Here is a 27,978-nt window from a genome sequence, read left to right as displayed (position 1 = left end):
AAAAGACTGATCACTGGTTATCTTAAATCTGACCGATTCGCCTCACATCATATACTTTTTTTCTGATATCCGTCCCTCACCACCCACTTATCCAATTCAATAGCTTATATTCCAATCCATGCAACAGTCTTTCATCTGGTATCTTATCAAATGCCATAGCAAAATCCAACAGTATCACAGCATATCCATTCCCCTTTATCCAAGTCAGCCACAACATTATCATAAAATATGAACAAATTAAAACATGACCTCCCTTTAATAAATCCATACTGTTCTTTGCAAATTATATCTTGCTTGTTAGCTCGTTTCTATGTGCAAGTTCTTGCCAACTTCTCTAAAATATTCACCACCACCACTCCAGAAATACTAATAGGTCAGTAGTTTAACACATTGGTTTTTGCACCACTGCTGCACAACAAAACTATCATACATTCTTTCCATTCCTGAAGGATCTTTTCAGAGCTGAGACCCAAGTTATATAAACATGTCAAGGGCCTAGCTAATTCAGCTGCACATTCCTTTAGCATACATGCTGAGACCCCATGTGTCATTGTTGCTGAATACTTATCTGGGTTGTGCAACAACTCTTGAACCTCATTCTCATGCACCTCTATCTCTTCATCAATTGAAGTGGTAGCACTGTGTCCCATGTTATATATACACTTGGTTCAGAGAACTTGAAGCTAGCATTCATTATTTGAACAATCACATCTGCTTCTGACACAGGTATAGTGTATGTATTGACTATTATGCTCCAAGTAAAAGATAAAATGAATGCAGAAGAAATAACTTTAGTCAATACAGACACTATAAAGTTATTTCTTCTGCATTCATTTTATCTTTTACTTGGAGCATAATGATAAAATTCTTTTGGGTTGTCTTCAGCTTGCACAGGCAATTTCTTTAAAACTTCAGTTTATCTTTCCACATAATACTTATAACTTTTTCTTTTTTGGCCTGTGCTTTATATTTTTCGCAACTCCTCTCACTCTTATTATTGCAATATTTCTTCCACATCTTCTTCTTATGGATCTCTTGCTTAATATGGTTGCACATCCATTTGATTCCTTCCCTATTTCATCTTCAAACTCTAGGGATATATTCAGATAGCATATTATTTAGGTAGCTTTTTGAAGCTTAACATGTACTGCTGATATTCTTCCCATTCACTAACTGACACAAGGGCCAAAGATCACATTCTCCTGTTTGTCAAAATTTCCAGCTTTATAGCTGAGCATGATTGCTGAGATCCCTTTTGATGCTATGATCAAATCCAATGCTAATTAATATCAAGTTCTTTCTTTTTGTCAAAGGCAGTCATTCCAGTAAGAATTATTTCTGTTCTGTTATTTAGTCTGTGCAGGTGTTTGGGGTGGGGAACAGAAAGCATAGCAAATAGATGGAGCCACAAGGTTATCCCATTTGGTACCATTGTAATGCCAGAAGACATAAGATTGAGAATGGCTGGATGAAGAGTTGTTTCATAGTGACCATAACCATAAGTTTGAGATTTGCAGCTGAAACCATAATCTCTTATGGTTTGAGCTGTAAAAAGGAAAACTTACATCTAAAGTGTATTCGAAAGGAAGCTTGCTAAGAGGAGGTCTAGTGTATTAGTAGGATGGTATTCTGTTTTATGTTGTTGCTAATTGCAAATACCCTGGCATTCCTATTCCATCTTGATCACTGGGATTAGGGAATTAGAGAAGAGAAGCCGTTGCCCATTGGGGGTGCTTAAGGGTCAAAGCTGTATAACTGAGAGGAGACCTCCACATAGCCTTTAAAGGAATGCGGAGAACCGACCAGGGCTTATGACCTAATGTCCAATCCTCAGCTTCTCGTGGTGCACCCTGTTGGGTATCTACTTGGATACTGAACGGAAGAGGATGGGCTGGCAATTTGGGATTTAGCCGACCAAATTGTATTCTTAATTGGCTAAACCAAAATATAGAATGATGGTACAACATGACAAAATTTCATGCCTGCTAGGGCATCGCACGGTTAAACAAGGCCCCCGTTGTTTTCGTAGGGAACCAGGGCGAACAGCGAAAAGTCAGCTACTGGAACAAATCTGAAAATAAACCCCAACTCAACATCACCAGAGTTAAAGATCAGTACTATCAACGTAAGAAGCCTGAATGGCAAAGAAATGGAGCTAGCTGAGGAATTAGATAATTACTACCAGATCGACATAATAGGGGTGACTGAAACAAAAAAGACAAAAACTGGTGAGATCTTTCTGAGCAATAAATACAAAATGTTATATTCAGGCAATGACAATCAAGGAAAAGAAGGAGTAGCCATAGTATTCAACACAAAATACGAGGCTAATTTTCTGGAATGGCAGGCAGTCTCAAGTAGAGTAATGTGGGCAAATATGAGAATGGGGAACTGGACAATGAGACTTATTTGTGCCTATGGTCCCACAGAAGGTTCTACTAAGGTAGAAGTGGAGGAATTTTTTGAGGCTTTAGAAAAAGCAACTGACACAATGAAAAATTGGTCCTTGTTGGGGATCTAAATAGCAGAGTAGGAAATGATTGTGAGACATACAAAAATATTTTGGGAAAATTTGGAGAAAAGAGCAAAGCTAATAATGGCAAATATCTGTTGGATTTCTGCTCAGGACATGGACTGGTTATTACTAACACCATGTTCCAACATAAAAATGTGCACAAATTCACATGGAGAGAAGAGGCTAGGAATAAGAAAAGTCTCATTGACTATGTTATTGTTGATAGTGATGTGTTCTCCCTAGTGCAGGACACCAGAGTGTACAGAGGATTTGAAATTGGAAGTGATCACTATTTAGTCTTGAGCAGAATAAAATTGAATTTCATATAGAAAAGAATAACATGTAAGAAAGTTTTAAAGCGAATAAAAGTTGAGCAGCTCTCAGATGTGAACTGTAGACTAAAATACACAAAGATTATTGAAGAAAAAATGAAAGCATTTGAGAACAGGAATCAAACCTTGGAGATTCAGTGGCAAACTCTGAATAAAACATTGATTGATTCTGCCAGAGAGGCATGTGGTGAGGTTGTCTGTAAGGATAAAAAAATCAGAACTCCCTGGTGGACACAGGAAGTTGAAGAGGCAGTGAAGGAAAAGAAAAAAGCATACCAAAAGTTCCTGTCAAATAAGTCAGCTTGTGCTCTTAGAGAATATAGAGACAAATGCAAGAATGCTAAACACTGTGTAAAACTAGCTAAACAAAAGTCATGGGAGGACTTTGGCAAGAATATAGAAAATAAATATCAAGAAGGTGGCAAAATATTCTGGAGGTTGTTGAAGAAGCAGAATTAGAGATGATAAAGGTGACATGAAAATGGGAGGAAGAGATATCCTTGAAGTATGGAGTAATTACTTTGGAAAACTGCTAAATGAAACAAGCAGTGATGACAGCACAGTAGTAAAAAACACTTTACAGGCATGCAGTCAGGAATACATATACATGCTTGAAATAGAAAAAGCCATCAAAGGCTTGAAATGTGGAAAGGCAGCAGGAGTAGATGATATTCAACCAGAAATGCTGAAGTATGGTGGTATAAGAGTCTTACAGTTGCTGCACTGCATAGTTCAGAAAGCCTGGACAGAGGGACGAATTCCCAATGATTGGAGTAGAGCTCTCATAGTACCCATATATAAAAAGGGAAATAAAACTGCATGTGAGAATTACAGAGGTATTTCCCTACTGAGTGTTCCTGACAAGATTTATGTAAGTATACTTGAGAAACGGTTGAGAAGAATTGTGGAAGAAAAGCTTGGTGAAGAACAAGCTGGATTCAGGCCAAATAGAGGCTGTCAGGATCAGATCTTCACTTTACGACAAATACTCGAGAAAGCCTGGGAATATAACAAAGATCTGTATTTACGTTTTGTTGATCTGGAAAAGGCATATGACAAGGTGCCAAGAGAGAAGCTATTCAATACGCTGCAGCTATGTGGTGTCAATGGGGCATTATATCAAGCAATACTTAGTCTTTATTTGAGTCGTAAGTCAGCAGTTAGAATTGAAGGAAGTACAGGAAGATGGTTTAATGTTAAATCTGGTGTGAGACAAGGATGTACGTTATCCCCTCTGTTATTCATTATCTATATGGATCACATTATGAAGGAAAGTGGTATTAAACATGATATCAAAATTGGAGATGTTAATGTCAGCTCTTTGCTTTATGCGGATGATGTTATACTTCTAAATAAATCTGCTACAAGTCTGCAAGATTCTCTGACTAAATTGAATAGCTGTTGTAATAGATATGGTATGAAGGTCAGCAATAAAAAGACAAAGACAATGAAAATAGGCAGAATCATTGAAAATGTCAACTATGTTGTGAATGGAGAACCTGTGGAACAAGTAAAACATTTCAGCTATTTAGGCACGATTTTTACTGAAGATGGTAAATTAAATATAGAAATAGACAACAGAATCAGCAAAGCTGGTATTGTAGGAAGTCAATTGAATAAATTCATATGGAATAAGAGAGAAATTAGTCAGAACACTAAATTAGCTGTATACATAAGATCTGTTCAAACCAGTTTTAACTTATGGATCTGAGAGCTGGGTCAGAAGTAAAACACTTGACCAAAGACTAGAGACCACAGATATGAGAGTCCTGAGAAAGATTATAGGCATGCACAGATGGCATCAATGGCAATATCATATTAAAAACGAGGATATTAGGAAAGAACTTGACATTGTCAGCATCCAGGAATGCGTTAGCAGAGCTAATCTCAGGTGGTATGGTCACTTAAACAAAATGGGTTAGGAAAGATTAGCAAAACAAGTGTTCTCTGCCAGGTTGGCAGCAAAACGACCCAGAGGAAGACCAAGATATAGGTGGATTGATATGGTACAAAGTGCCTTAGATGATAGAAATATAAGATCTGACAATGTTGGAGTCTTGACAAGTAACAGACTGATTTGGAGGAAAATTATAGATAGGAAGTTAGTAATGATGTAATTTTTTTCATGCAGTACTATCATATCCTGTACACCTCTTGTGGGTACATGGCAGGAATTTGATGATGATGAAGCCGTTGATCAGTTCTTGTTATCATCAAAATTAATGTTGATCATTTCCTTTTTCAAATACCGCTGTATATTCTTCTATCCCAAACCAGTATGAAAATATCCTATCAACAATAGCATAGTTAATGAGACTTCTCCTATATATCTAGTGTCTTCTAGGTGAATTTGTGCATGACTTTGTTAAATTGTGATCGATTGAGATTATAGAAATTCCAATCTCTTTGTAATTTAACAATCAAAACTAGACAGATTGAATAAATACATGTGTTTGTCTTTGAGTATACTGTAGTGTAACCTTGTAAACATATCCAAGTTCCATACTGTACAGTTTTCCTTGTCTAAGTATGTTAGAATACAACTGAGTAAGTGTATCAAATATTGTATAATTCACATTAAATAATGTTGTTAGCAAGTTATCTATAACTGAGTAAGTGTTTCGAATATTGTATAATTTACATTAATTTATGTTGTTAGCAAGTTATCTATGAGATATGTCTTTGTCATCACAATACCAGTATCAATCAAGGTCAGGGTCTTGTCATGAGTGTAACTAAGTAAATGTGTCAAATGTTGTATAGTTTACATTAAAATTTGTTGTTCGTAAGTTATCCATAAGATATACCTTTGTCATCACAATACCAGTATCAATCAAGGTCAGGGTCCTGCCATCTTTGTTTGAATTGAGTTGAATATGGCAATTTTGTCCCACCCTTCAGCTTGTGTGGATCGGTCAAGCTTTCAGACCATTGCAGCATGACTCACTTAAAGTTTGGAAGGGAGTGTCACCCAAAATCCTGGAGTAGTAATATGAGAAGGACGGTTTGCCCTGGCGATCGCATACCAGCAGCGCAGGAGAGGGGCAAAAGAGAAGGTGGTCGTTATGACGTTTGACCCGCGTGAGTAAAGCTTTCAATGTTATGTGGATATCGTAGAGTATGGGAACCCCGTGACCAGCGGGAAATAAAAAGGTCAAGGCACCCCCGCTCGTTCTCTTTTGTTCCTGGATTGTCTCGCATTGGGATTCTCTAGGTCATAGGCTGGACGAAGGTGGCAGAGCCTCCACTCCGGAGGTGGCTGGATGATGCATCAGCAGAGACAATAGATCCGAAGTCCCGTAGATCTACAGCTGAGCCAGCCATCCATAGGAGGGGCCAAGCTTTCGTCGCACGGAGGTCGAGGAGAATTGTCGACAGCCCAGAGAACCACTTGCCACTGTTTTCAGTTAAGGAAAGGAAAATAGGTATTCTATTGAAGAGAGTCAGCTTCCAACAAGACAACAACGGTGATGACCTCTGAGATAGATAAGTAGAAACTTTTCATTGCTAGCTGTGGATGAAAGGAATTTGGTTAAATGATCGATTTAAAGAGAGGGAGAGAGAGCATTAATGATACCATAAACAGGACAGTAGCAATCAAAAATATTGAACGATAAAATATTGTAGTTTCGTAGCAGAGCTGAGTTATTGTACTAACTAGGAGAATGTTGAGATGATTCAGAAAAGGTTTTGATGATTAGCATTGAGGTTTAAATAATATTACTACTAGAATTTTGTGTTGAATTTAATGATAATGCTGCTATCCAAGATAGTCTGTTAGCATTTAGTTTAGAAGTGATTGTTGCCACATGTATCTAGCCTTATAAGAAAATTTATTGGTTAGTATCATTGATAATGCTAAGCATGGAATGATTGGGCCCAGTTAGAGTTTTAATAATATTAACCATTGACTGAGATTGTGTAGTGTTCTAATCTGTATGTATCATATATAATGTTCATTAAACATTTGTTTTCTTTAATCTAATCAAGTTGTCTGTGTGTGGAATCTGATGCACCGCTTATAAAAAGATTAATGAAAACCTCAGTGGGGAATTAAGGAATAAGACCTTGGCCACGCCTGCAGATTTAGGATATCACTTGTGTTCTTTCCTGAGATCATCTCTCTATTAATATAACTTATAAAATTCATTAGTCCTAAGAGGCGCAGTCTCAAAATATAAATGTCTTAGAACTACCTGAGAAGCTGATCTCAGGACGCTGAGACATCAGGATTGACTCCTCCCAGAGCCAATTCTCTTGTTAACCAGAGGCTTCACGTGTTATCAAGAAAGGATCTTATCAATATCGTTATATAAAATCACAGAAATCTGTTGAAGGAACAAAGACGTTATAACATCTTTATGGTGAAAAATAGTATTGGTGATAACTGGTCTGTGTCCTGAACAGAAATCCAGCACTCCTTACCACTATTACTGATAAGTACTTGCTGGTATTTACTCATTTATTTGGATTTTCCGAATACATTTCTATCATGTGGTATTAATTTCTTACTTTGCTGTTTAGATCTTTAACAAGAACCGATTTTTTACTTTTATGTTAGCTACCATCTCTAATGACTAGTAAAATTTCTCATTACTTCCTAGGCAAAACCTTTTGTGGGACCATAGACACAAATAAGTCTCATTGTCTATTTCCAAATTTTGATACTTGCCTGCATTGTTCTGCATCTTAAAACTGCCTGCCATTTAAGATTATTTTTGTGTTAAATGTTGAATACTACAGCTACTCATTACTTTCCCTGATCATTATTGCATAAATATAACATCTTGTAGTTGAGTTTTCTAAATAGCAACTACTGTGTGACCACAGATGCGACACTTCTGCACATGGCAGAAGAAGGCGAATCCATTCCGATAATAGGATAAGCAATGCATTTTGTGGGATGAGTGTTTATTATTATACGTCAGGAAATTAGCTTTTCTTTTATGAAAATTCTAGTTTTTAAAGTGTTAACTATTTTTCTTGTACAACAGTTCGAAAATTTGCACATAAAGCAAGTGATTTTGCATGTGTTGGTAACAAATTTGTACATCACCATATTCCTTTCTCCTCCTCAACATGAATTGACTCTTCCTGGCACATTGCCGGCCAAGGGTCTCGCATCTGTGGTCAGACAGTACAAGATACAGCCTTTCATGGACAGGATTCACATTACAAAAATACACTCTTTCTCTCTCTCTCTCTCTCTCTCACACACACACACACACACAAACACAAATAAATAAATAAATAAATTCATTAAAAATTCTCTCCAAGCAATATAAATTCATTAACTGGATAAGAACGGGATAAAAAAGAGATGTAATTTTTACCTATTGGTTGGTGCAGATGAATGTCCTAATTTATTAGGTACTGCATGATGACTTTCCAATAGTGTATTGTTTAAATGTACAAGAAAATAATAAAGAAGGAATGTGAAATGGGAAGCATTTAGCATAAAATAAGAGGGATAATGAATATTTTATGCCAAATTTTAATAAAGGAATATTCATTGTGCATAGTAGTGGAGCAAGAAAAGAAAAGTACATCCATGTAACTGAATGAATTAACTAATAAGATATCTGTACAATGATTTTATTCCTGTTATTTCTCGTTGTTTGTATGATAAAGATTGGGAGAAGAGGGATAAATGGTCAGTAATAATTGAAGATAATATTTTAAGATAATAATATTTCTTTCCATGGTAACACACGATCTGTCAAAAAGAGAACCTATAACCTGAAAATGTAATAAGTAATACAATTAAAAATACTCAGAGCACTTACCTATCTCTGTTTTTTGTAAGAAGGTTTCTTTCAATTCCTTCCATTAAATTTTCAAACCACTGAGCCATTACTGCTTGTTTTTCTGGCGACTGACTTTGGATAATACTCTGTCGTAACTGGTTGAAGTACTATATATAAATATATAAATAAATTAATTAAAAATCATGGCATATCCTTTTTAGGAATAAATATATATTGATGAATATTGCATTTTTAAAGACAAAATCTATAATCTGAAGAAGCTAATTAGTTTGTGCAAAGCAGTTACAATTACCAATGCATTTTGCACAAACTGAATCAATAATCTTTTCAGTGAATAGGACTCATTTTCAACAATCAAGTCCAGAGATCAAAATAACAGAATGGTATCATTCAAATAGGATGTCCAAAATGGTGCATTATAGAATTTTTATGTACCAATATAAAAAAATAAAAAAGAGCTAAAAAAAACTAAAAACACAATGATGTAGAAAGAGGTTGGAAAGTTAGATCAGTCAGATCCTAGAATGGAAAAAGAAAGAGAGAGAGAGAAAAGAAGAAGAAACAAAACATCCAAGTGACTGAGTGTTTGCTTTGATGATGACAGGCTGTAGGCTCAAATCCTGTATTGCCAAAGGAGTGTTAGTATGTTAGAAAAGGTATGTTAAAAAAATGATAAAAAGAAATAAATAAAACAATGGGTATCAGATGATTTTTGTCTAGTGGAGAAAGAATCTTTAATGAATACACAAAAAAAATGTTAGGCCCCAGTGGAAAATTTCCATCTTCACACAGCACTTAATGTATACTTATTATTACTGTGCAGAGTTTTCATTAGGAAATTGAGATGCTCATTACAGGAGGTCTAGATACCACACAGTCTATCATACACCTTAAACTCTATTTTATTTTACTTATTTACATGAAAACACAAGGCTATTTATTTGTTAAAAAGGCCAGATATTTTGGTCTGAAACTTACAGACCATCTTTGGTAGGAGTGACAGTCGATGACAAGGTTGATACAAACAATGGATTGATTTGACACAGAATTTGTCCGAAGTAGGATAGATGCCAGTCACAAGAATTTTGAATGCACCAGAGAGAGAGACATTGGTGAGTGTTTATCTTTTGAAGATGGAAAACACATTGATAGTTTATTGACAGGTATAAAAGTAGCCACTAAATTACATTTCTTCAGAGTTCTGGAAATCGGTTCTGAAATGCCTAAAATGTATGAGATTGGAACTCGACATGCTACTTCCTTGTTATTTAGGTTAGCTTTATAGGAATTAAAAAAGATGCTGTGTAGTCTTTTCTGAGATGCCATTTAATTTCATATATCATTTGATATTTAAAACTTCTTCCTGTAATTGATGAGGAGTCTAACACATAGTGTTAGCATGTCACGTTAAAGATTTTATAATTCCTGTCTTTTGAGAAGGTGACGTGCAGACTGCCGAAGAATGTAGCATCCAGTGAAAGTAAGCTTTCAATACATTGATGTAGTTAATTCATCTGATGGTAAGCAGATGAGAAGAATGTCTAGAAAGGATAATTTGTTGTATCTTTCAGTTTCCATAGTGAATTTAATACATGGATGCAAAATATTTATGGTAGTTAAACACATTGGTAAAGTTTCTTTAAATTGTGAGGTCGCACAGCATTAATGACATCAATATACTGAACCCAAAACAAAGGTTGATTGTGTACGGATGAGAAAAGAATGTCTTTTAGATGCTCTAAATAAAAGCCGGCAAGAGTGGCCAGGCGGAACGAATTCTTTGTGGATAATGCCCTTGGAATCATAGAAACAAATCAGCATTGTCTCTACTTTTGACTACTCCAAGCGACATTTTTTCGGATGCTCCTCTTCTGGTGGTCTTCACTCAGCACTCTGGTGCTTTGTTTCAGGCTCATACTCAAAACACTAAGTTTCATCACCAGTAATGATCGTTTCAAGGAAGTTTGAGTCCTTACGAGCGGTTTTAATGAGGTCCTTGCAGTGTTCAATTCGATACATTTTTTGGTTGTTGGTCAACTTGTGGGGAACAAATCACGAATTCGATTTACGAAGGCCCAAACTCTCTGTCAAAATGTTGTGCACAGCTGATTTTGGAATCCCCAATTCATCATTTTCAATCAATCTCACGGACGATTTCGAGGTTTTTTTTCTTTGATGAAATCACACACTTTTTCGATGTTAACTTTGCTCAGTCCAGATTTGGATGGCCCGGCTTTTCATCATCCTCAAGCGTCTCATGACCACTTTGCAATCATGTAAACCACTCATAAACTTCAGTACAGGATAAGCATTCATCACCGTATGCTTTTTCAAGCATTTGATGCATTTCGGTAAAACTTTTACCAAGTTTAACACAAAAATCAATCGCAGCTCTCTGTTTGAAACTCATTTTCCGACCATTCATCAAAACAAACTGTCACTCTTGGTACTATAAGTCAGCTTCTAATGAAACAAATGTCATAAACAGCTGACACAACACTAATGAAGGTTGTCGCTTTCGACAACAAAAAAAAGATACAACAGGTGGCCCCACTAGTTTCTTCTATTTTCAAAAAAGTTCGGTTTCTTTTTGGACAGAGGGTGTGCACATATATATATATATATATATCCTCAAGGGCTCACTCTAGTGAGTACGGGCATGGCAAACCCAAGGTGCCTGAAGCTGGAACACACCTTACTTCATGTAAAATACACCTGTTATATTATCTGTAGACTGGTCCCTGCTCTTCTTTTCCTCTGTATTTCTTTTTATCTTGTTCCTCCCCCCCAATGCTATTAGAGTATTCGAGGGCTAGGGGCGATTCTTTCCTACTTTCCTATTTTTCCACCTCATGTAGTGGGAGTCTACCTTCTCGTCAGGTACCTGCCACCCCCCACCAGTTAAAAATGGTAAAGACAAATCAGAATCGGTTGTCGCACGGGTTACCAAGGACCGCAATGGATGCTAGGCTTCCTGGACATCCAGTGACAAGTGGGGTACAGGAGCAAGATCCACAGAATTCGAAAGTAATTACTAGGAAAAAGTGGAGCATGGCTAAAAATTGAAAACCCATACAGTGCTTCGCCGATTCAATTCCCTCAGCTAGAGGATTTCAGAAACGAATGTTCCAACTCTGGCTTGAACAACACCCAAATTAGAAAGGTTGATGCAGCAGTGCAGCTTCGTTATCAAATGCAAGATATTTAGTGAACTTGAGCTAGAAGCACTGAAAGCTCAAGTTGTAAAAGGAGACTGTACTGACCCTGACCAAGAATATGAATGGAGCAGAACCAGATTCCGACGTGCAGAATGCTGAAAATCTTGAAAATATACAAATTGTTGAAAGGAAGCTATCAGAGAAGTACAAGAACTCGCAACAAAAATTATCAAGCAAATGAACAGTAACCTGGAATGAGTTAGGCTTCCAGTATTGAGACAAGTACCTCAACAAAAACTGAAGGAACTCCTACAAGAAGCCAATAAAGCTGCAAGGGCTATCACTACTGGAACTATTGGACAAATGAATCAACTTATGTACTCAATAGCCTACGTCATAACATCTGAATTAGGCTATTAGATCAGTGAACCCAAAAGCAGTAAGGCTCAGGAACCAAAATGGAAGCATCGATCGAAGCATAAAATTCTTAAATTCAGAGCAGAGGTGAGCAATTTGAAAAATCTTAATATTATAAAGAGATATAATATTGGAACACGACCTATTGATGAAGTACTAGAAGAACTGAAGCAAAAAATAGTTGCATTATTTGCAACTATTTTTAGTTGCAGCTAAAATAAGAAGATAAGGTGCACCCATTGAACAGTACAAGCAAAATTCAATGTTTCGTGTGAATCAGTAAAATAAAATAAAGTATAAATACCACAGACAAAGAAAATACACTTAAATTTTGGCAAAACCTATGGGACAACCCTACGAAGCACAATAACAATGCAAAGTGGATTGAACAAATTATGAATGAATCACAAGAACGAAAAAATGGACTGACTGAAATGGTTCAAAAGCAAGCTAAAAGGATAAAAAAATTGGTCAACACCCAGGAAGGATGAATTACATGGCTACTGGTTGAAATATCTGACAAGCTTACATGAAAGTCTTGCTGACCAATTTAACGATGTTTTTGAAGGACAAAGCAGGGAAGAGTGGCTCACAGCAGGGAAAACATTTTTGATCATAAAGGATAAAGAAAAAGGCCCAAAACCAGAAAACTTCTGACCAATAGCTATTTTAAAGCGAGCAAATTCTCTTTTTCCAATTGAACAAAAAGGTAGCAGCAAAAATTCAAGAGGCACAAAAGACCAATTGCTGATTGATAAAATGATTCTGAAAAATTGCAAATGTAGAAAAACCAACCTTCATATGGCTTGGATAGATTATAAAAAAGCATTTGATTCGGTGCCTCATAGTTGGACTTTAAAATGCACAGAACTATTCGGTATTAGCGAAAGTGTACAAAACATTTTGCAATCCAGCATGAAAAATCGGAAAAAGTTGGTTCTGAATGGAGAAAAAATTGGAGAGGTAAACATAAAAAAAGGGTATCTTTCAAGGAGACTCATTATCTCCTCTAATGTTTATCTTGTCACTGATCCCCTTAACTACAATTTAAAAAAAAAAAAATGCTCATGGTTATCAAACTGCACAAAAAAGTGCCAAGATATCTCACCTTTTACACATGGATGATCTGAAGTTGTATGCAAAATCAGAAAATGAACTCAGATCATTGCTTAATACTGTGCACATATTCAGTCAAGATATATCAATGGATATTAGCTTAGACAAATGCACAACTGCTGGGATAACAAGAGGAAAGTTTGAAGATCTGAAAACGAAATTGAGCTGCTTAATGGTGAAAAAAACCAAGGCAATAAAATTCGAAGATAGCTACAAATATTTGGAAATTTTAGAAGCATCAGAAATTCTGCACAATAAGATTAAAGGAAAAATATTGTAAAAATTTCAATATAAGGCATTGCATGGAAAATACCTTCACAGCAAAATGGCAGTGCAGACAGCAACTTGACCTGGCAATAGTGGAGAAATGGAGCACTAAAGAAAGAAACAGAATTGGTAATTTTTGCAGCACAAGAACATGCCATTAAAACAAATCTTATGAAGGCAAAAATACAAAAAAATTCAGGAAATGAAGATTGTGCAAAGAAAAGGAAGAAATGGTAGACCACATTATAAGTGGGTGCAGCAAAATCACACAAACTGAGTACCGTAAAAGGCATGATAACGTAGCTAAGATGATTCACTAGCATTTATGTAAAAAGTATGGGTTTAATGCATCTAATGACTATTGGAAGCATAAAGTTCATCAGAAAGTGATTGAGAATGATTTAGGTAAAATACTCTGGAATTTCAAAATCCAGACTGACAAAAGCTTGGAATGTAATACACGATATAACAGTGGTTGAAAAAAAGTGAAAACAAGGAAGTTCAGTTTATTGAAATATCAGTTCCAGGAGATAGTCGGATTGACGACAAAGAAACTGAAAAAATTACAAAGTATCGCGAGTTGCAAGTCAAAATTGAACGAATCTGGCAAAAGAAAATGAAAGTTTTTCCCATAATAATAGGTGCTTCAGACGCCATTCCTAAAACAGTGAAAAAACATCTCGAAGCACTCGAGTTAGGTGGATTAAAAATCAGGTAGTTGGAAAAAAATAAAATAAATAAATAAACCTAAAAACAATGAATTCTTTCTATAAACATAAAGACATACATAAATATACTTGGGCAGCAAGAGGAATGGAAACCAACATTAGATTATTTTATCTTAAATGAAAAGACATCAAATTTTTCGTTAGATGTTAGAGTTCACAGAGGATATGAAATAAGTAGTGACCACTTCCTCATTAAAATAAAATTAAGATTACCACCTAAATGGCTACAAGTAACAAGAACAGAAAGAAAATTTAAAACGTTTGTTTATAAAACTAGACTATTGAATGACACAAATGTACAATGGCTATATGAACAAAGAATTAACCAATATCTAGATAAAATAAAACAAAATGAAGAAATAGAAATAGAATGGCTTAATATAAAAATGATACTAAATGCAGCAGCAAATGAAAGCTTAGGAAAGACCAAAAAATTCAATAAAAGGAAGAAACTGAAGATATGGGATGATACAACCAAAGAAATAATCAAAATAAAAAAAGAAACACATCATAAATGGATAAGCACTAAAAGATTAGAAGATGAAATAGAATATAAAAGAAAAAGAGTCATAGCTAAAAGAGAAGTCAGAAAAAGACAAAGAGAATCATGGAACAAATTCGTTTCTAATTTAGAACATGATTTATATAAAATAAGAAACAATGTATATAAGATTTTGAAACACCTAAATGCAGATACTAAAGCAAACATAAAATTAAACACCAAATTGAAATTAGAAGAATTTCTAAATATCTATACCGAACTGTGAACAGATAAATATTTAAAAAAAGATAACTGGCAAACATTTAATGAAAATGAAAAGGAAATAACTAAAGAAGAATTAGAAATCAGCCTGAAAGACACAAGAAATGGAAAATCACCTGGAGAATATAAGCTGGGTTCAGAACTATATAAATATGCAGGAACAAGATTCAAAGAAAGACTCCCATTATTTTTAAATAAAATTTATACAACTGGTAACCTGCCAATAGAATGGAAAAAAGCAATTGTGATTCCTATCTTTAAAAAAGGTAATAGAAATGACATTAAAAGCTATAGAGGTATAAGTATACTGAATTCCTGTTACAAAATATATAGTAGAATTTTAAATAGCAAACTAATGAAATATTCCAAAAACTATTTTTGAAGTACTGAATGGATTTAGAAAAGGACGATCACGTATAGACCCAGCCTTTTGCCTAAAATTAATAATAGAGAAAAGAAGAGAATACAATTTAGAAACACATATTGCATTTATTGATTTATTATTAAAATAACACGTAAGACCACAGTAATAACTTTTTAATTAATAAGGTACAGATATTTCATACTAAACTAATAGTACCTCTTCATTGTCACACAAACAGTTATAGGAATGGAATGCAAGTAACGAACATTCGGTGGATCACCTATTAAAATATAACTGTTGCTGCGTGCTAGGAAATGATAGAAAATAATAATTAATTAATATTTAACATAATTAGTTTTTTATTGATTACATAAAATAAAAGTCTTCCAGATCTCTGAGAGAGAGAGAGAGAGAGACAATCATTTCGATTTAAATTCGGTTGGTGTAAAATAGCTTTACAACTTCCTTTAAAAAAGCGTTCATATTTGAACCTGCATGTAAGAGAACATCTTTATCCCACTGAATACTGTGAGTAGTTAATACTGTGTTGTGCTAGAACAGACTTATGAGGTTTGTTGTATTCAATATAATATTGATGTTCTTTAATTCTTTTTTTTCCACAGAACGGCCAGTTTGTCCAAAATAAGAAACATCGCATTCACATGGTATTTGGAAAACGCCAGCTAAAGATAGAGATGACAGTTTATCCCTTGTAGAAGGCAATAAAGAGGAAATTTTGTTAATAGGAACATACGTGGGAATCAATTGGTACTTTTTCAAAATTCTACCTATAGTTTCTGAGATTCCTGGAATGTAAGGGATTGGAACATAATATTCAATTCCATTAACATTTTAATGATGGAAAGTTCTTGCTGTAAGATTACTGGAGAAGAGCAAACTTTATGTGCTCTATTAATTCGAGATTTAAGAAAGCCAAATTTTTGAGATGTGTGGTGAGCAGACTTTATATGAATGTATCTGCCAGTAAATGTGGGCTTTCGAAAGACGTTTGTAGATAAGGTACCAGAATTTTCTTTTTCCGTGGTGAACTGAATATGTGGGTGAAGGCTATTTATCTGTTGTAGAAAAGTGGAAAGCTCATCTTCAGTATGTGACCAAATAGCAAAAACATCATTGACATAATGATACCAAAGAGATGGTTGAGGATGAAAACATAGTGTCTTCGAATTGTTTCAAAAAGTAGTTTGCCAAAGGTGAAGACAGAGGGCTACCCATGGCAGTACCTTCAACTTGTTTGTAGATTTTATTTTGCCAGCTGAAATAATCTGAATGGATAACAAATTTGAAAATTTTCGCGATATCTGGAGGGTAATCTTCATATAATAATTTGGCTGTGTCGGCTAATGGAATATTGGTAAACAGAGAAACAATGTTGAAACCGACTAGCAACTCTGACTCTTTGATTTTTATATCCTTGATTTTTTCAAGAAAATCTGTTGAATTTTTTATGTAGGATGTGGAATGTCCAGTGAGAGCACTTAAAGAATGTGACAAGACTTTTGCAATTCGATAGGTAGGAGAATCAATGCAATTCACGATAGGTCGCACTGGATAGAATTCTTTATGGATTTTTGGGAGTCCATATAGACGGGGAGTTTTTCCTAAGTGGGTGCGTAATTTATCCAAGTAATTTGAGTCCTAACTGATAACCTCATCAAGTAATTTGTTTAATTTGTGAATTTGTAGGATTATGCATGATCATTTGGTAGGTAGAGGTGTCTTCTAAAAGGCTGGATACTTTTGTCTCATGGTCAGTCTTATTCATGATTACAATAGCTTTTCCTTTATCGGCCTTAGAAATAGATATGTTTATTATCTCTCCTTAAAGAAGTTAGCCCTTTGATTTCAGTATTTGATAAGTTGCATGGAGGTAATTTGCTTTTAAATAACGAAGTCGCAACTTCAAAACGAAGTTCGTTAGCATCGTCGCTAGAAAGTCCTTACAGATTGCATTCTATATTATGTAAAAAAATCACTATACGGAATGCGTTAGGAATAACTGCAAAATCAAGGCCTTTTGCTAAAGCACTGTTTCGGATAAAGGGCGATTAGAAATATTAACAATCCATTTATTAGTAGAAGTGATGTCAGAGGTTAAGTTTTTCTTTTGCTTGTGATATAAAGAATTATATTTTTGCATAAGTCTGTGAAAATTTCTTTCGTAAGAACGGGTTAAAGATTGTTTTGATAAACGAAGAACAATATCCAGTAATTCTTCATTAAGAACAGCTGAAATTTCTTCTTCGAGATCCAAAATAGACTTAATATTAGAAGCTAATTCTTTTTGGCAGTACGAAGTTCATTAAGAATTAAGGAAAAACTTGCACGAATGTAAATAGAGTGGGCTCCAGAAGACCGAATTGTTTCTTTAAACCAAGCAAACGTAGGAATTACGCACCTACATTGGAAGAACTTCCTGTCTATATGGACTCCCGAAAACCCATAAAGAATTCTATCCAGTGCGACCTATCGTGAATTGCATCGATTCTCCTACCTATCGAATTGCAAAAGTCTTGTCACGTTCTTTAAGTGCTCTCACTGGACATTCCAGATCCTACATAGAAAATTCAACAGATTTTCTTGAAAAAATCAAAGAGTCTGAGTTGCTAGTCAGCTTTGACAATGTTTTCTCCTCTTACCAATATTCCATTAGCCGACACAGTCAAATTATTATATGAAGATTACCCTCCAGATATCGCAAAGATTTTCGAATTTGCTATCCATTCAGGTGATTTCAGCTGGAAAAAGAAAATCTACAAACAAGTTGAAAGTACTGCCATGGGTAGCCTTCTGTCTCCACCTTTGGCAAACTACTTTTTGAAACAATTCGAAGACACTATGTTTTCATCCATTCATCCTCAACCATCTCTTTGGTATCGTTATGTCGATGTTTTTGCTATTTGGTCACATACTGAAAATGAACTTTCCACTTTTCTACAACAGATAAATAGCCTTCACCCACGTATTCAATTCACCATGGAAAAAGAAAATTCTGGTACTTGACCATTTTTTAACATCCTCCTTACTCGAACTTCTTTTGGTACCTTATCTACCAGCATCTTTCGAAAGCCCACATTTACTGGCAGATACATTCAAAAAAAGTCTGCTCACCACACATCTCAAAAATTTTGCATTCATAAATCTCGAATTAATAGAGCACATAAAGTATGCTCTTCTCCAGTAATCTTACAGCAAGAACTTTCCATCATTAAAAAGTTAATGGAATTGAATAATTACAACCCCAATCAAATCCAACAGATAATTGAATATTATGTTCCAATACCTAAGGTTTCTTCAACAGTCCGCAGAGTTCCAATCCCTTACATTCCAGGAATCTCAGCACCTATAGGTAGAATTTCGAAAAAGTACCAAATTGATTCCCACGTATGTTCCTAACAAAAAAATTTCCTCTTTATTGCCTTCTACAAAGGATAAATTGTCATCTCTATCTTCGGCTGGCGTTTACCAAATACCATGTGAATGCAATGTTTCTTATTTTGGACAAACTGCCCGTTCTGTGGAAAAAAGAATTAAAAAACATCAATATTATATTGAATACAAAAAACCTCAGAAGTATGGTCTAGCACAACACACTATAAACACTACTCATAATATCCAGTGGGATAATGCTATTCTCCATAGATGCAGGTTCAAATATAAATGCCTTTTTAAAGAAAGTTATGAAGCTATTTTACACCAACCGAATTTAAATCGAAATGATTGTTTCTCTCTCTCTCTCTTGAAGATCTGCGAGACTTTTATTTTATGTAATCAATAAAAAAACCTATTATCTTAAATGTTAATTAATTATTATTTTCTATCATTTCCTAGCAAGCAGCAACAATTGTATTTTAATAGGTGATCCACCGAATGTTCGTTACTAGTATTCCATTCCAATAACTGTTTGTGTGACACTGAAGATGTACTATTAGTTTTAGTATGAAATATCTGTACCTTATTAATTAAAAAGTTATTACTGTGGTCTTACATGTTCTTTTAATAATTATACTATGCCACAGGTACCCCTAAAAATAACAATTTATTGACTTTGAAAAAGCATTTGACAAAGTTAAAAGAAGCATTTTATTTAACATATTAAAAGAAAGACAAATACCAAACAATATTCTAAAAGCTATCATAAGAATATATGAAAACAATCAAATACAAATAAGATTAAATCATGAACTATCATATTAGAGAGAGATAAACCAAGGGATTCGACAGGGATGCCCCCTCTCAAGCAACTCTCTTTAATATTTACCTAAATGAAATAATAATAAAATGGAATAAAAATTTCCGTCAAGGTATTAAACTTTCTCCTACTGTGAACTTAAACACTTCCTTTTTTGCCACCAACCAAATAATAATTACAAATTCTGAAGATAAGCTATTTTAGATCTAAATGAGATAGCCAAAGATTATGGAATGATAATATCGACAGAAAAATCAAAAATTATGGCTTTTAAATGACAAGATCCAGTAAGAACTAAAATAGTAATAGATAATAAGATCTTAGAACAGGTGAATTCATTTAACTACCTAGGATGTATGATCACATATGAAAATGAAAAAGATATAAACCTAAAAATTGCAAAATATTTAAAAATAACAGGTGTAATTAACTCTATATTTAAACCAAACCTAGTATAAAAACAAACCACACTAAAAGCATACAATACATAAGTCCTACAAGTCTTATTGTATGGAAGTGAAATCTGGACAAAAAAAAGACAAAAGGACAAACAAAGATTAATAACAGCAGAAACGAAGTTTATGACAAAAACTGCAAAGTATACTTTATTTGATCACAAAAGAAACGAAGAAATTATGAAAGAATTAAACCAATAATCAGTAATAGAAAAATTAAAAATATAAACATAAATGGATGGAACATGTTCAAAGAATGAAAATAGAAAGATTACCAAAACAAGTCTTAAATTAAAGAAAAACCAGGACGTCCTCTTAAAAGATTCAACGATGACTTCTAAGGCCGGAACAGGCCACTTTAGGCCTAAATCCTTGATATGCATGATATATATATATATATGAGCAAGACTTACCAATATGAGATTTCAGCAGTTTTGCTAAAAATTTGGCTATGCATAAAGTAGGAGAATCTATACAGTCTACTATTGGATGTAGTGGAGTGTCTTTCTTATGGATCTCTGGTAAACCATAGAACCTAGGTGTTCTTGCAAAATAAGGTTTTAGCTTTTCTATGGTGTCTTCATCTAACCATAGCTTTGTTTAGAAGGGCGTTTAATTTCTTAAGCTCCGTGTTGGTGGGGTTATGATCCAGTTTCTTGTACGTCGAACAATCTCATAGTAAAAGATAAATTTTCCTTTTTTATTTTAATTTCATGATAGTGGCTAAAAAGATACCCTAAATTCTTAAACCCCTTAAAGCAAAAACTTAAAGGAACAACATATCACCCCCCAGGGAAATGGGATGCATGACAGGATGAATAAAACCTTGAAGCAAACACTATCCAAGCTATTATATTTACGGCTATTTGCCTGCTTCTATTTAGGAGTGTCCCAGTTTAAATGCCATTGGCTCTTTTTTCACGGATTCTTAGGGCATCGTAGATGTATAGTTATCAATAAATATATATTGCATAGAGGACAAGAAATTTGCGCATACCTTTTTCTGGATGTTGTGGCTATTCTTCTTTTGCATTGTCCAAACTACTGTGTGTGTGTGTGGGGGGGGGGGGGGGTTGGCAAGTGGGAGAATTGAAATAACAAATGGAAAAAATCCGGGTTTTTTCCATTTGTTATTTCAATTTTATTATTTTATTTTTTATTATTTCAATTCTCCCATTTGCTCCCCCCCCCCCACACACAGTAGTTTGGACAACCCAAAAAAAGAAGAGCCACAACACCCAGAAAAAGGTATGTGCAAATTTTCTGTCCTCTATGCAACATATATTTATTGATAAATATACATCTACATTGGCCTAAGAATCCGTGAAAAAAGAGTCAATGGCATTTAAACTGGGGCACTCCTAAACAGAAGCAGGCGAATAGCCATAAATATAATAGTTTGTTAAGAGGAGTAACATGGGATTTTTCCCAGAAATAATATCCACTATCCAAGCTAGCCAGTAGCCAAATATTAAACTGGGATAATTTACTCTCATACACCCTCTTTGCCTGTAGAACAGCTCTATATGCTGCCATAAGAGAGGTTCCAGCAGTGGTATTATATGGGTTCAAACCGTTATTCCCTACTGATTTTAGAAGCTCTTGAGCAAACATGGGATATCTGGACGTTGACCAATACCTAAACAATATAATAAATAAGCAAAATTGCATATGATTTGGTGACAGAAGCCAGGTATGACAGTTCACAAAAGGCTAGGGCTTACGCTAACAAGCTGAGAAAATATAAGTAATTAGAGCCAGGAAATCTAGTACTCCTGAAGCAACTGTCTGGCAACAGGAAATAAGAGAAGCTAGGAAAATGTGCAACTGGGCCGTATAAAGTCGTCGAGAAGACCTCCCCGGTGAATTTCAGGATAATAGAAACAACAGGCAGGAAGAAATCACTAGTCATTCACTCAAACAGGCTAAAGTTGTCCAAGAGTAGGCCAGACCGACTAGTTTGTCTAGGAGCTTCTTTGTATAGATATGCGAAAAAGAGGGAAACTCCCGCAAGGTTAGTGACCACAGGAGAGGTATAGAAGGAGTACGGCTCCCCAACCCAAGACAGAGGAGAAACACTACGAAAGAAGAGGAACATTCCAACCCTGATGGAATCTTCCATAATTACAGACATAGAACCCTTAATAAACCAGACGAGAGAGTCTCATTTAATGAAAGGAGGGAAGAAAGATGCATTAGTGATGTAGCAGAAAAATTTGTTCAAACAAGGTACGACCTCAGACCAAAGAAGTGACCCCTCCCCCCAGAGAATGCACTGGAATGACCAAAATAAAAGAAAAAAAATCTTTTACAAAATTTTTTTTTGATGAAAGAGAAAGCCTTTCTTAAGTTCTGAATGAAACTTAAATTAAATTAATTCACGTTTCCTACAGACTTAACATGGGCTTGCATTTTGAATCAATTATTGATATATCAGATATACTAAATTCTTGTAATTTACCATAATATTACTAAAATTGAGGATATATTCATTATTTTATGTTATAATGTAAGATATTGTAAATTGCTTAAATGCTTCAACCTTGTTGCTTTTGTGTAAGTACTTACAAATTGCTGGGAGAAAAGATAATCCGATTAAGTGAAAATGGCCGGAATCTAAACACGTGCACCCTTTTGGTAAGCACACAATTACCCCCCCCCCCCAAACACAAACGGAAGAGCACGCTAAGAATTCCGTGTGGAATTCTTAGTACTGGGTGACGTAAGGTGACATGGAAAAATGGAAGGAGGAAAACGATGATGTAGAAGTAATCGGTAGCGTGCGATTTAAAAAGTCATTGCAGCACCAAAAATGGGCTCATACTCTTATGCTCTTGGACTTGTGTTCTGGTGTGTTGGAACCTCCTTGTAGCTCCTTCTCATCCCCCGCTTTTCGACATGGATTTGAGATAAAGACTGAGGAACTATGCCGTGAAATTCCTGAAAGTTTACCAGTCAGTGATCAGCCCAGTGGAAGGAAATCTCCGATATTTCTGGAGATACCGTTACGATGTTGTGCCAGTTGATCAGTGAACAACGAATACCTACTTTCGGCAGTGGAGATAAGTACAGCTCGGACCCCTGAAGAATGCCTCAGAAAAAGCAGAATGAACCGGGAATCGAAAGTGATTGTCCAGTCATAATATGTGTAGTGGCCAAACAGTTCCCCAGCAGTTGGTAATGTACAGTTTATGTGTTAATAAGTAATTGTGTATAAGAAGACAGTTTGTAATTATAGGAAGGGCTCTAGATATAATATTCTTTTTATAGTAGTGTGATTATGAAATTTGAGTAAAAGAATTATTGTAAGAGCATGTGGAGCTAAATTAGAGATTCAATCAATGAATATCCTTAGTATTGAAGAATATAGAAGAGTATGTTTGATCTATCAAGTAAAAGTTGTAAACTATATATGAAGTTCTTTGTTTTGCATGTTATGATAAAGATAGAGAGGTTAAATAATTAATACTCATTCCTTAGAAATTGTAGACTGCTTTATTAGTGTACATTCATAAAGTGTAAGAAGCTTCAATTGTAATTAAATGTGTTGCTTTGTAAGTTTAACTGGTAAATTGCCTGCTTTTCTCCTCTATTGCACTTTCTCATAAAATTCAGAACACAGCAGGAGATAAGTTAAATAAGGAGGCTATGACTGCAGAAGTAATTTATAGTAAAATACGATTGTATACTAAGCTGTGTTCTGGTTCCTTGATCCTACACTCTTTGTTAATCTAGGATTCAGGGTGGCGCAGTGAAAAATAAATTTTCCCTGAATCCGAAAAAAAAGGAATTAGAACCAGTGTTGAGACAAAGGAATTGGCTCGACAATTAGTATTCCCTTTGTCCCCCAAACCACTAGCATCGTTCTTATATAAGAGTGAATAACGGCAAAGACAGAATATTTAAATTAAAAGGGTAATCAAAGTGTTAGAGATAAATTCATTAAGTACAAGCGTATCTAGACAAAAATTTTAGAGAACAAAGAAGAATAAGTAAGACTTTACAAAGGCACAGCAAAATATTACAATTGGTTCCAACACACCTGAGCAAGACCGCCAGAGCATAAGAGTAAGAGCGCGTTTTAGGTGCTGCAACGACTTTTTAAATCGCATGCTACCGATTCTTCTACGTCATCGTTTTCCTCCCCCCCCTTTTCCATGTCACCCTACATCACCAAGTAGTTAGCGTCCCACATGGAATTCTTAGCATGCTCTTCCAAGTTTGCGTGTGTGTGTGTGAAACTATGTGCTTACCTAAAGGGTGCACGTGTACTTGTAGCACGTGTTGAGATTCTGGCCATTTTCACTTAATCGGATTATCTTTTCACCCAGCAATTTGTAAGTACTTACACAAAAGTAGCAAGGTTTAAGCATTTAAGCAATTTACAATACTTTACATTATAACATATAGTAGTAAAAAAAAATATCCTTAATTTAGTAATATTTTGGTAAATTACAGGAATTTAGTAAGCCCAATAGATCAATATGTGATTCAAAATGTAAAGGCATGTTAATTCTGTAGGAAAAGTTAATTAATTCAATTTTAGTTTCATTCAGAATTTAACAAAGGTTCTCTCTCTCTCATCAAAAAAATTTTGTAAGAAATTTATTTTTTTGGATGTTGTTGGTCATTCCCGTGTATTCTCTGGGGGGGGGTTGTCCCTTTCTTGTAAGTGCTGCAAATTTTGTTGATGTTTTCTGTGCCTTTCTAGCATTGATGTTTTGAAATTGCTCAAGCGAGCGTTTCCTCCACTAATCCCTACTTCTTTGCTCATTTTCCTCATTAAGTATTTCAATACAATTTACCTCTACAGATCTTGGACAATCGTCCTCCAATTTTTCTTCTGTATTAACTTGGTCTCTTGCTATTTTAATGCTCGAAATTTGATACATTTCAGGAATTCTTGTAATTTCTCTCTAGAAATAACTTTCTAGAGAGAAATTACAAGAAAACTTGTACCTCTCTAGAAAGTTAGTTCCTAAAATTACTTGAACCTGTGGACAGGATGTTCTAGGGAGGACTAGCAATTCTTGCCAAACACACACATTAAACTCAGGTAGGTATATTTTTACTCTAACTGTCTTGTTTGCATAAACATTGAATGTCGATATCCCCGATATTCTGATCGGTTTCTTCAGATTAGAAATACCTCGCCATACACAGGGTTTTATTTCTTGAAAATAATTTCCTGAAATGACAGAAGGCCGGGAACCAGTATCAAACAACACATCACAATGCAATCCTTGTATCTTACCCTTATTTATCATCCTTGACGCTCTCAACTTTGTACGGCCTTTATTTCTCCTGTTATTATTACAGACATGCCCGAAATTTGATTCTTCGTTGTTTTTCCAGGATGGCCTTCTACTATAAAAACAGTTCTGGGCAAGATGCCCAATCCTATCACATCTGAAGCATTTAGGGGGTTCCCTATAATCTCTTTGAGCATAACTATCCTGTGAATGAGATTTATAGACATTGGATCTTTGTTCAGTCATTGATTCTAACTTTATCATCATGTCATCAATTCGGTTTAACATAGGTTGGTTCTGTCGTTCAACTTCTTGTCTTATTGTTTCATTGATCTTTTCTGCTTGAAAGATATGAGACTCTGAGGATTTGACCGAAATGGTTGCCAGCTGTTGTAATACAGCATCAAGTCGATCCATCACAGGCTGTTGTAATCGTTCCACCTCACGCTTTATCATGGAATTCACTTCTTCCCTATTAATCTGACTCTTCTCTGTTATAAGGCTCTCATTGCAATCAGACCCTAGATTAAAATTAATGGATTTCTGTCCATCCTTATTCCCTTGATTTCTAGATGCTCCTTTTTCCCTTTTATGCTCCTTTTCTGACTTATTATCATTTTCAGAATTACTAGTTTCCTTAATTAAATTTATATGGCCTAATTTGGATGTGGGACAAATGTCGCCAAGCATCTGTTCTATCTCTTTCACAGCCTTGTAGCAATCCTCTAAGTTTGTCAGCCTTTTCTTATACGCTGTTTCTTGCAATTCCAATTTTAATCCCTGATTGAACTTCAAGTGAGGATAGATCTAGGTGAGATCTATCCTCACTTGAAACACTGAGACTGTTGGCTAGGGTCAGCAGACCCTAGCCAACAGTCTTTCGAGAGTTTCTTTCAGAATCAGGGAGGAATACAGGAAGTTCTTCGCTTTTCCTACTAACTTACTCCTAAGTAAAATAAGAAACTGAAAGTCAGACCAATTTGCCAATTTTCTTAGTTTCTTGACATAGGAAAAAAAAAAAGCTAAAACATCGTCAGTTTCCTCTCCAGAGAAATGCGGGAATACCTGTTGTGGATTCACTGTTCTGAAGAATTCGGTATCTTTGATACCAGTACTTGACGATAGTACCCTTTTGTTATATCAGTTACAATTTTCACAATATCTAAGTTCCAAAATTTCTTAATATTAGGCTTGCCTGATTCGCTCTATAACTTGCTCACTTTGATTTATTTAATTTTATGCACATAGGTCTATAAATCAAATCCTGTCGACTGCGCCATTGTAATATTTGCTGTGCTTTGTAGATTCTTACTCATTCTTCTCCTTTGTTCTCTAAAATTTTCATCTAGATACGCTTGTACTTAATGAATTTACCTCTAACACTCTGATTACCCTTTTAATTTAAATATTCATTCTGGGTCATTATTCACTCTTATATAAGAACGATGTTAGTGGTTTGGGGGACAAAGGGAATACTAATGGTCAATGCCAATTCCTTTGTCTCAACACTGGTTATAATTCCTCTTTCGGATTCAGGGAAAATTTATTTTTCACTGCGCCATCCCGAATCCTAGATTAACAAAGAGTGTAGGATCAAGGAACCAGAACACAGCTTAGCATACAATCTTATTTTACTATAAATTACTTTTGCAGTCGTAGCCTCCCTATTTAACTTATCTCCCGCTGTGGTCTGAATTTTATGAGAAAGTGCAATACAGGAGAAAATCAGGCAAGGTACCAGTTAAACTTACAAAGCAAAACATTTAATTACAATTGAAGCATCTTACACTTTATGAATATACACTAATAAAGCAGTCTAAATTTCTACGGAATGAGCATTAATTATTTAACCTCTCTATCTTTATCATAACATACAAAACAAAGAATTTCATATATAGTTTACAACTTCTACTTGATAGATCAAACATACTCTTCTATACTCTTCAATACTAAGATATTCACTAATTGAATCTCTAATTTAGCTCCGCACGCTCTTACAATAATTCTTTCTCTAAAATTTCATAATCAATCTACTATAAAAAGAATATTACCTCTAGAGTCTTTCCTATAATTACAAACTTTCTTCTTATACACAATTACTTATTAACACATAAACTGTACATTACCAACTGCTGGGGAACTGTTTGGCCACTACACATATTACGACCTGGACAATCACTTTCGATTCCTGGTTCATTCTGCTTTTTCTGAGGCATTCTTCAAGGGTCCGAGCTGTACTTATCTCCGCCACCGAAAGTAGGTATACGTTGTTCACTGGTCAACTGGCACAACCTCGTAATGATATCCCCGGAAATATCGGAGATTTTCTTCCACTGGGCTGATTGGTGACTGGTAAACTTTCAGGAATTTCACGGCATAGTTCCTCAGTTTTTATCTCGAATCCGCGTCGAAAAGCGGGGGATGAGAAGGAGCCACGAGGAGGTTCCAACACACCAGAACACGAGTCCAAGAGCATAAGAGTAAGAGCCCGTTTTTGGTGCTGCAACGACTTTTTAAATCGCATGCTAGCGATTACTTCTACATCATCGTTTTCCTCCTCCCCTTTTTCCATGTCACCCTACGTCACCCAGTACTTAGCGCCACACACGGAATTCTTAGTGTGCTCTTCC

At 35.2% G+C, this 27,978-nt stretch overlaps 1 protein-coding gene across 1 annotated transcript in view; it reads right to left on the bottom strand.

The window, feature by feature from the left end:
- Window positions 1-27,978, bottom strand: part of Ranbp16 (Ran-binding protein 16) — a 1,020,902-nt gene that overhangs the window by 18,980 nt on the left and 973,944 nt on the right. Inside the window, exon 26 of the mRNA XM_090392964.1 lies at window positions 8,634-8,761. Within this exon, the coding sequence (XP_090249090.1) occupies window positions 8,634-8,761 (128 nt within the window). The remainder of the gene's footprint in view (window positions 1-8,633; window positions 8,762-27,978) is intronic.

Source organism: Typopeltis vanoorti, chromosome 5 (genome assembly GCF_054136105.1).
Source record: "Typopeltis vanoorti isolate ZY-2024b chromosome 5, IOZ_Tvanoo_1.0, whole genome shotgun sequence".
Taxonomy (NCBI): domain Eukaryota; kingdom Metazoa; phylum Arthropoda; class Arachnida; order Uropygi; family Thelyphonidae; genus Typopeltis; species Typopeltis vanoorti.
The sequence above is the reverse complement of the archived record's forward strand: the minus strand, read 5'-3'. Positions and strand labels throughout refer to the sequence as shown.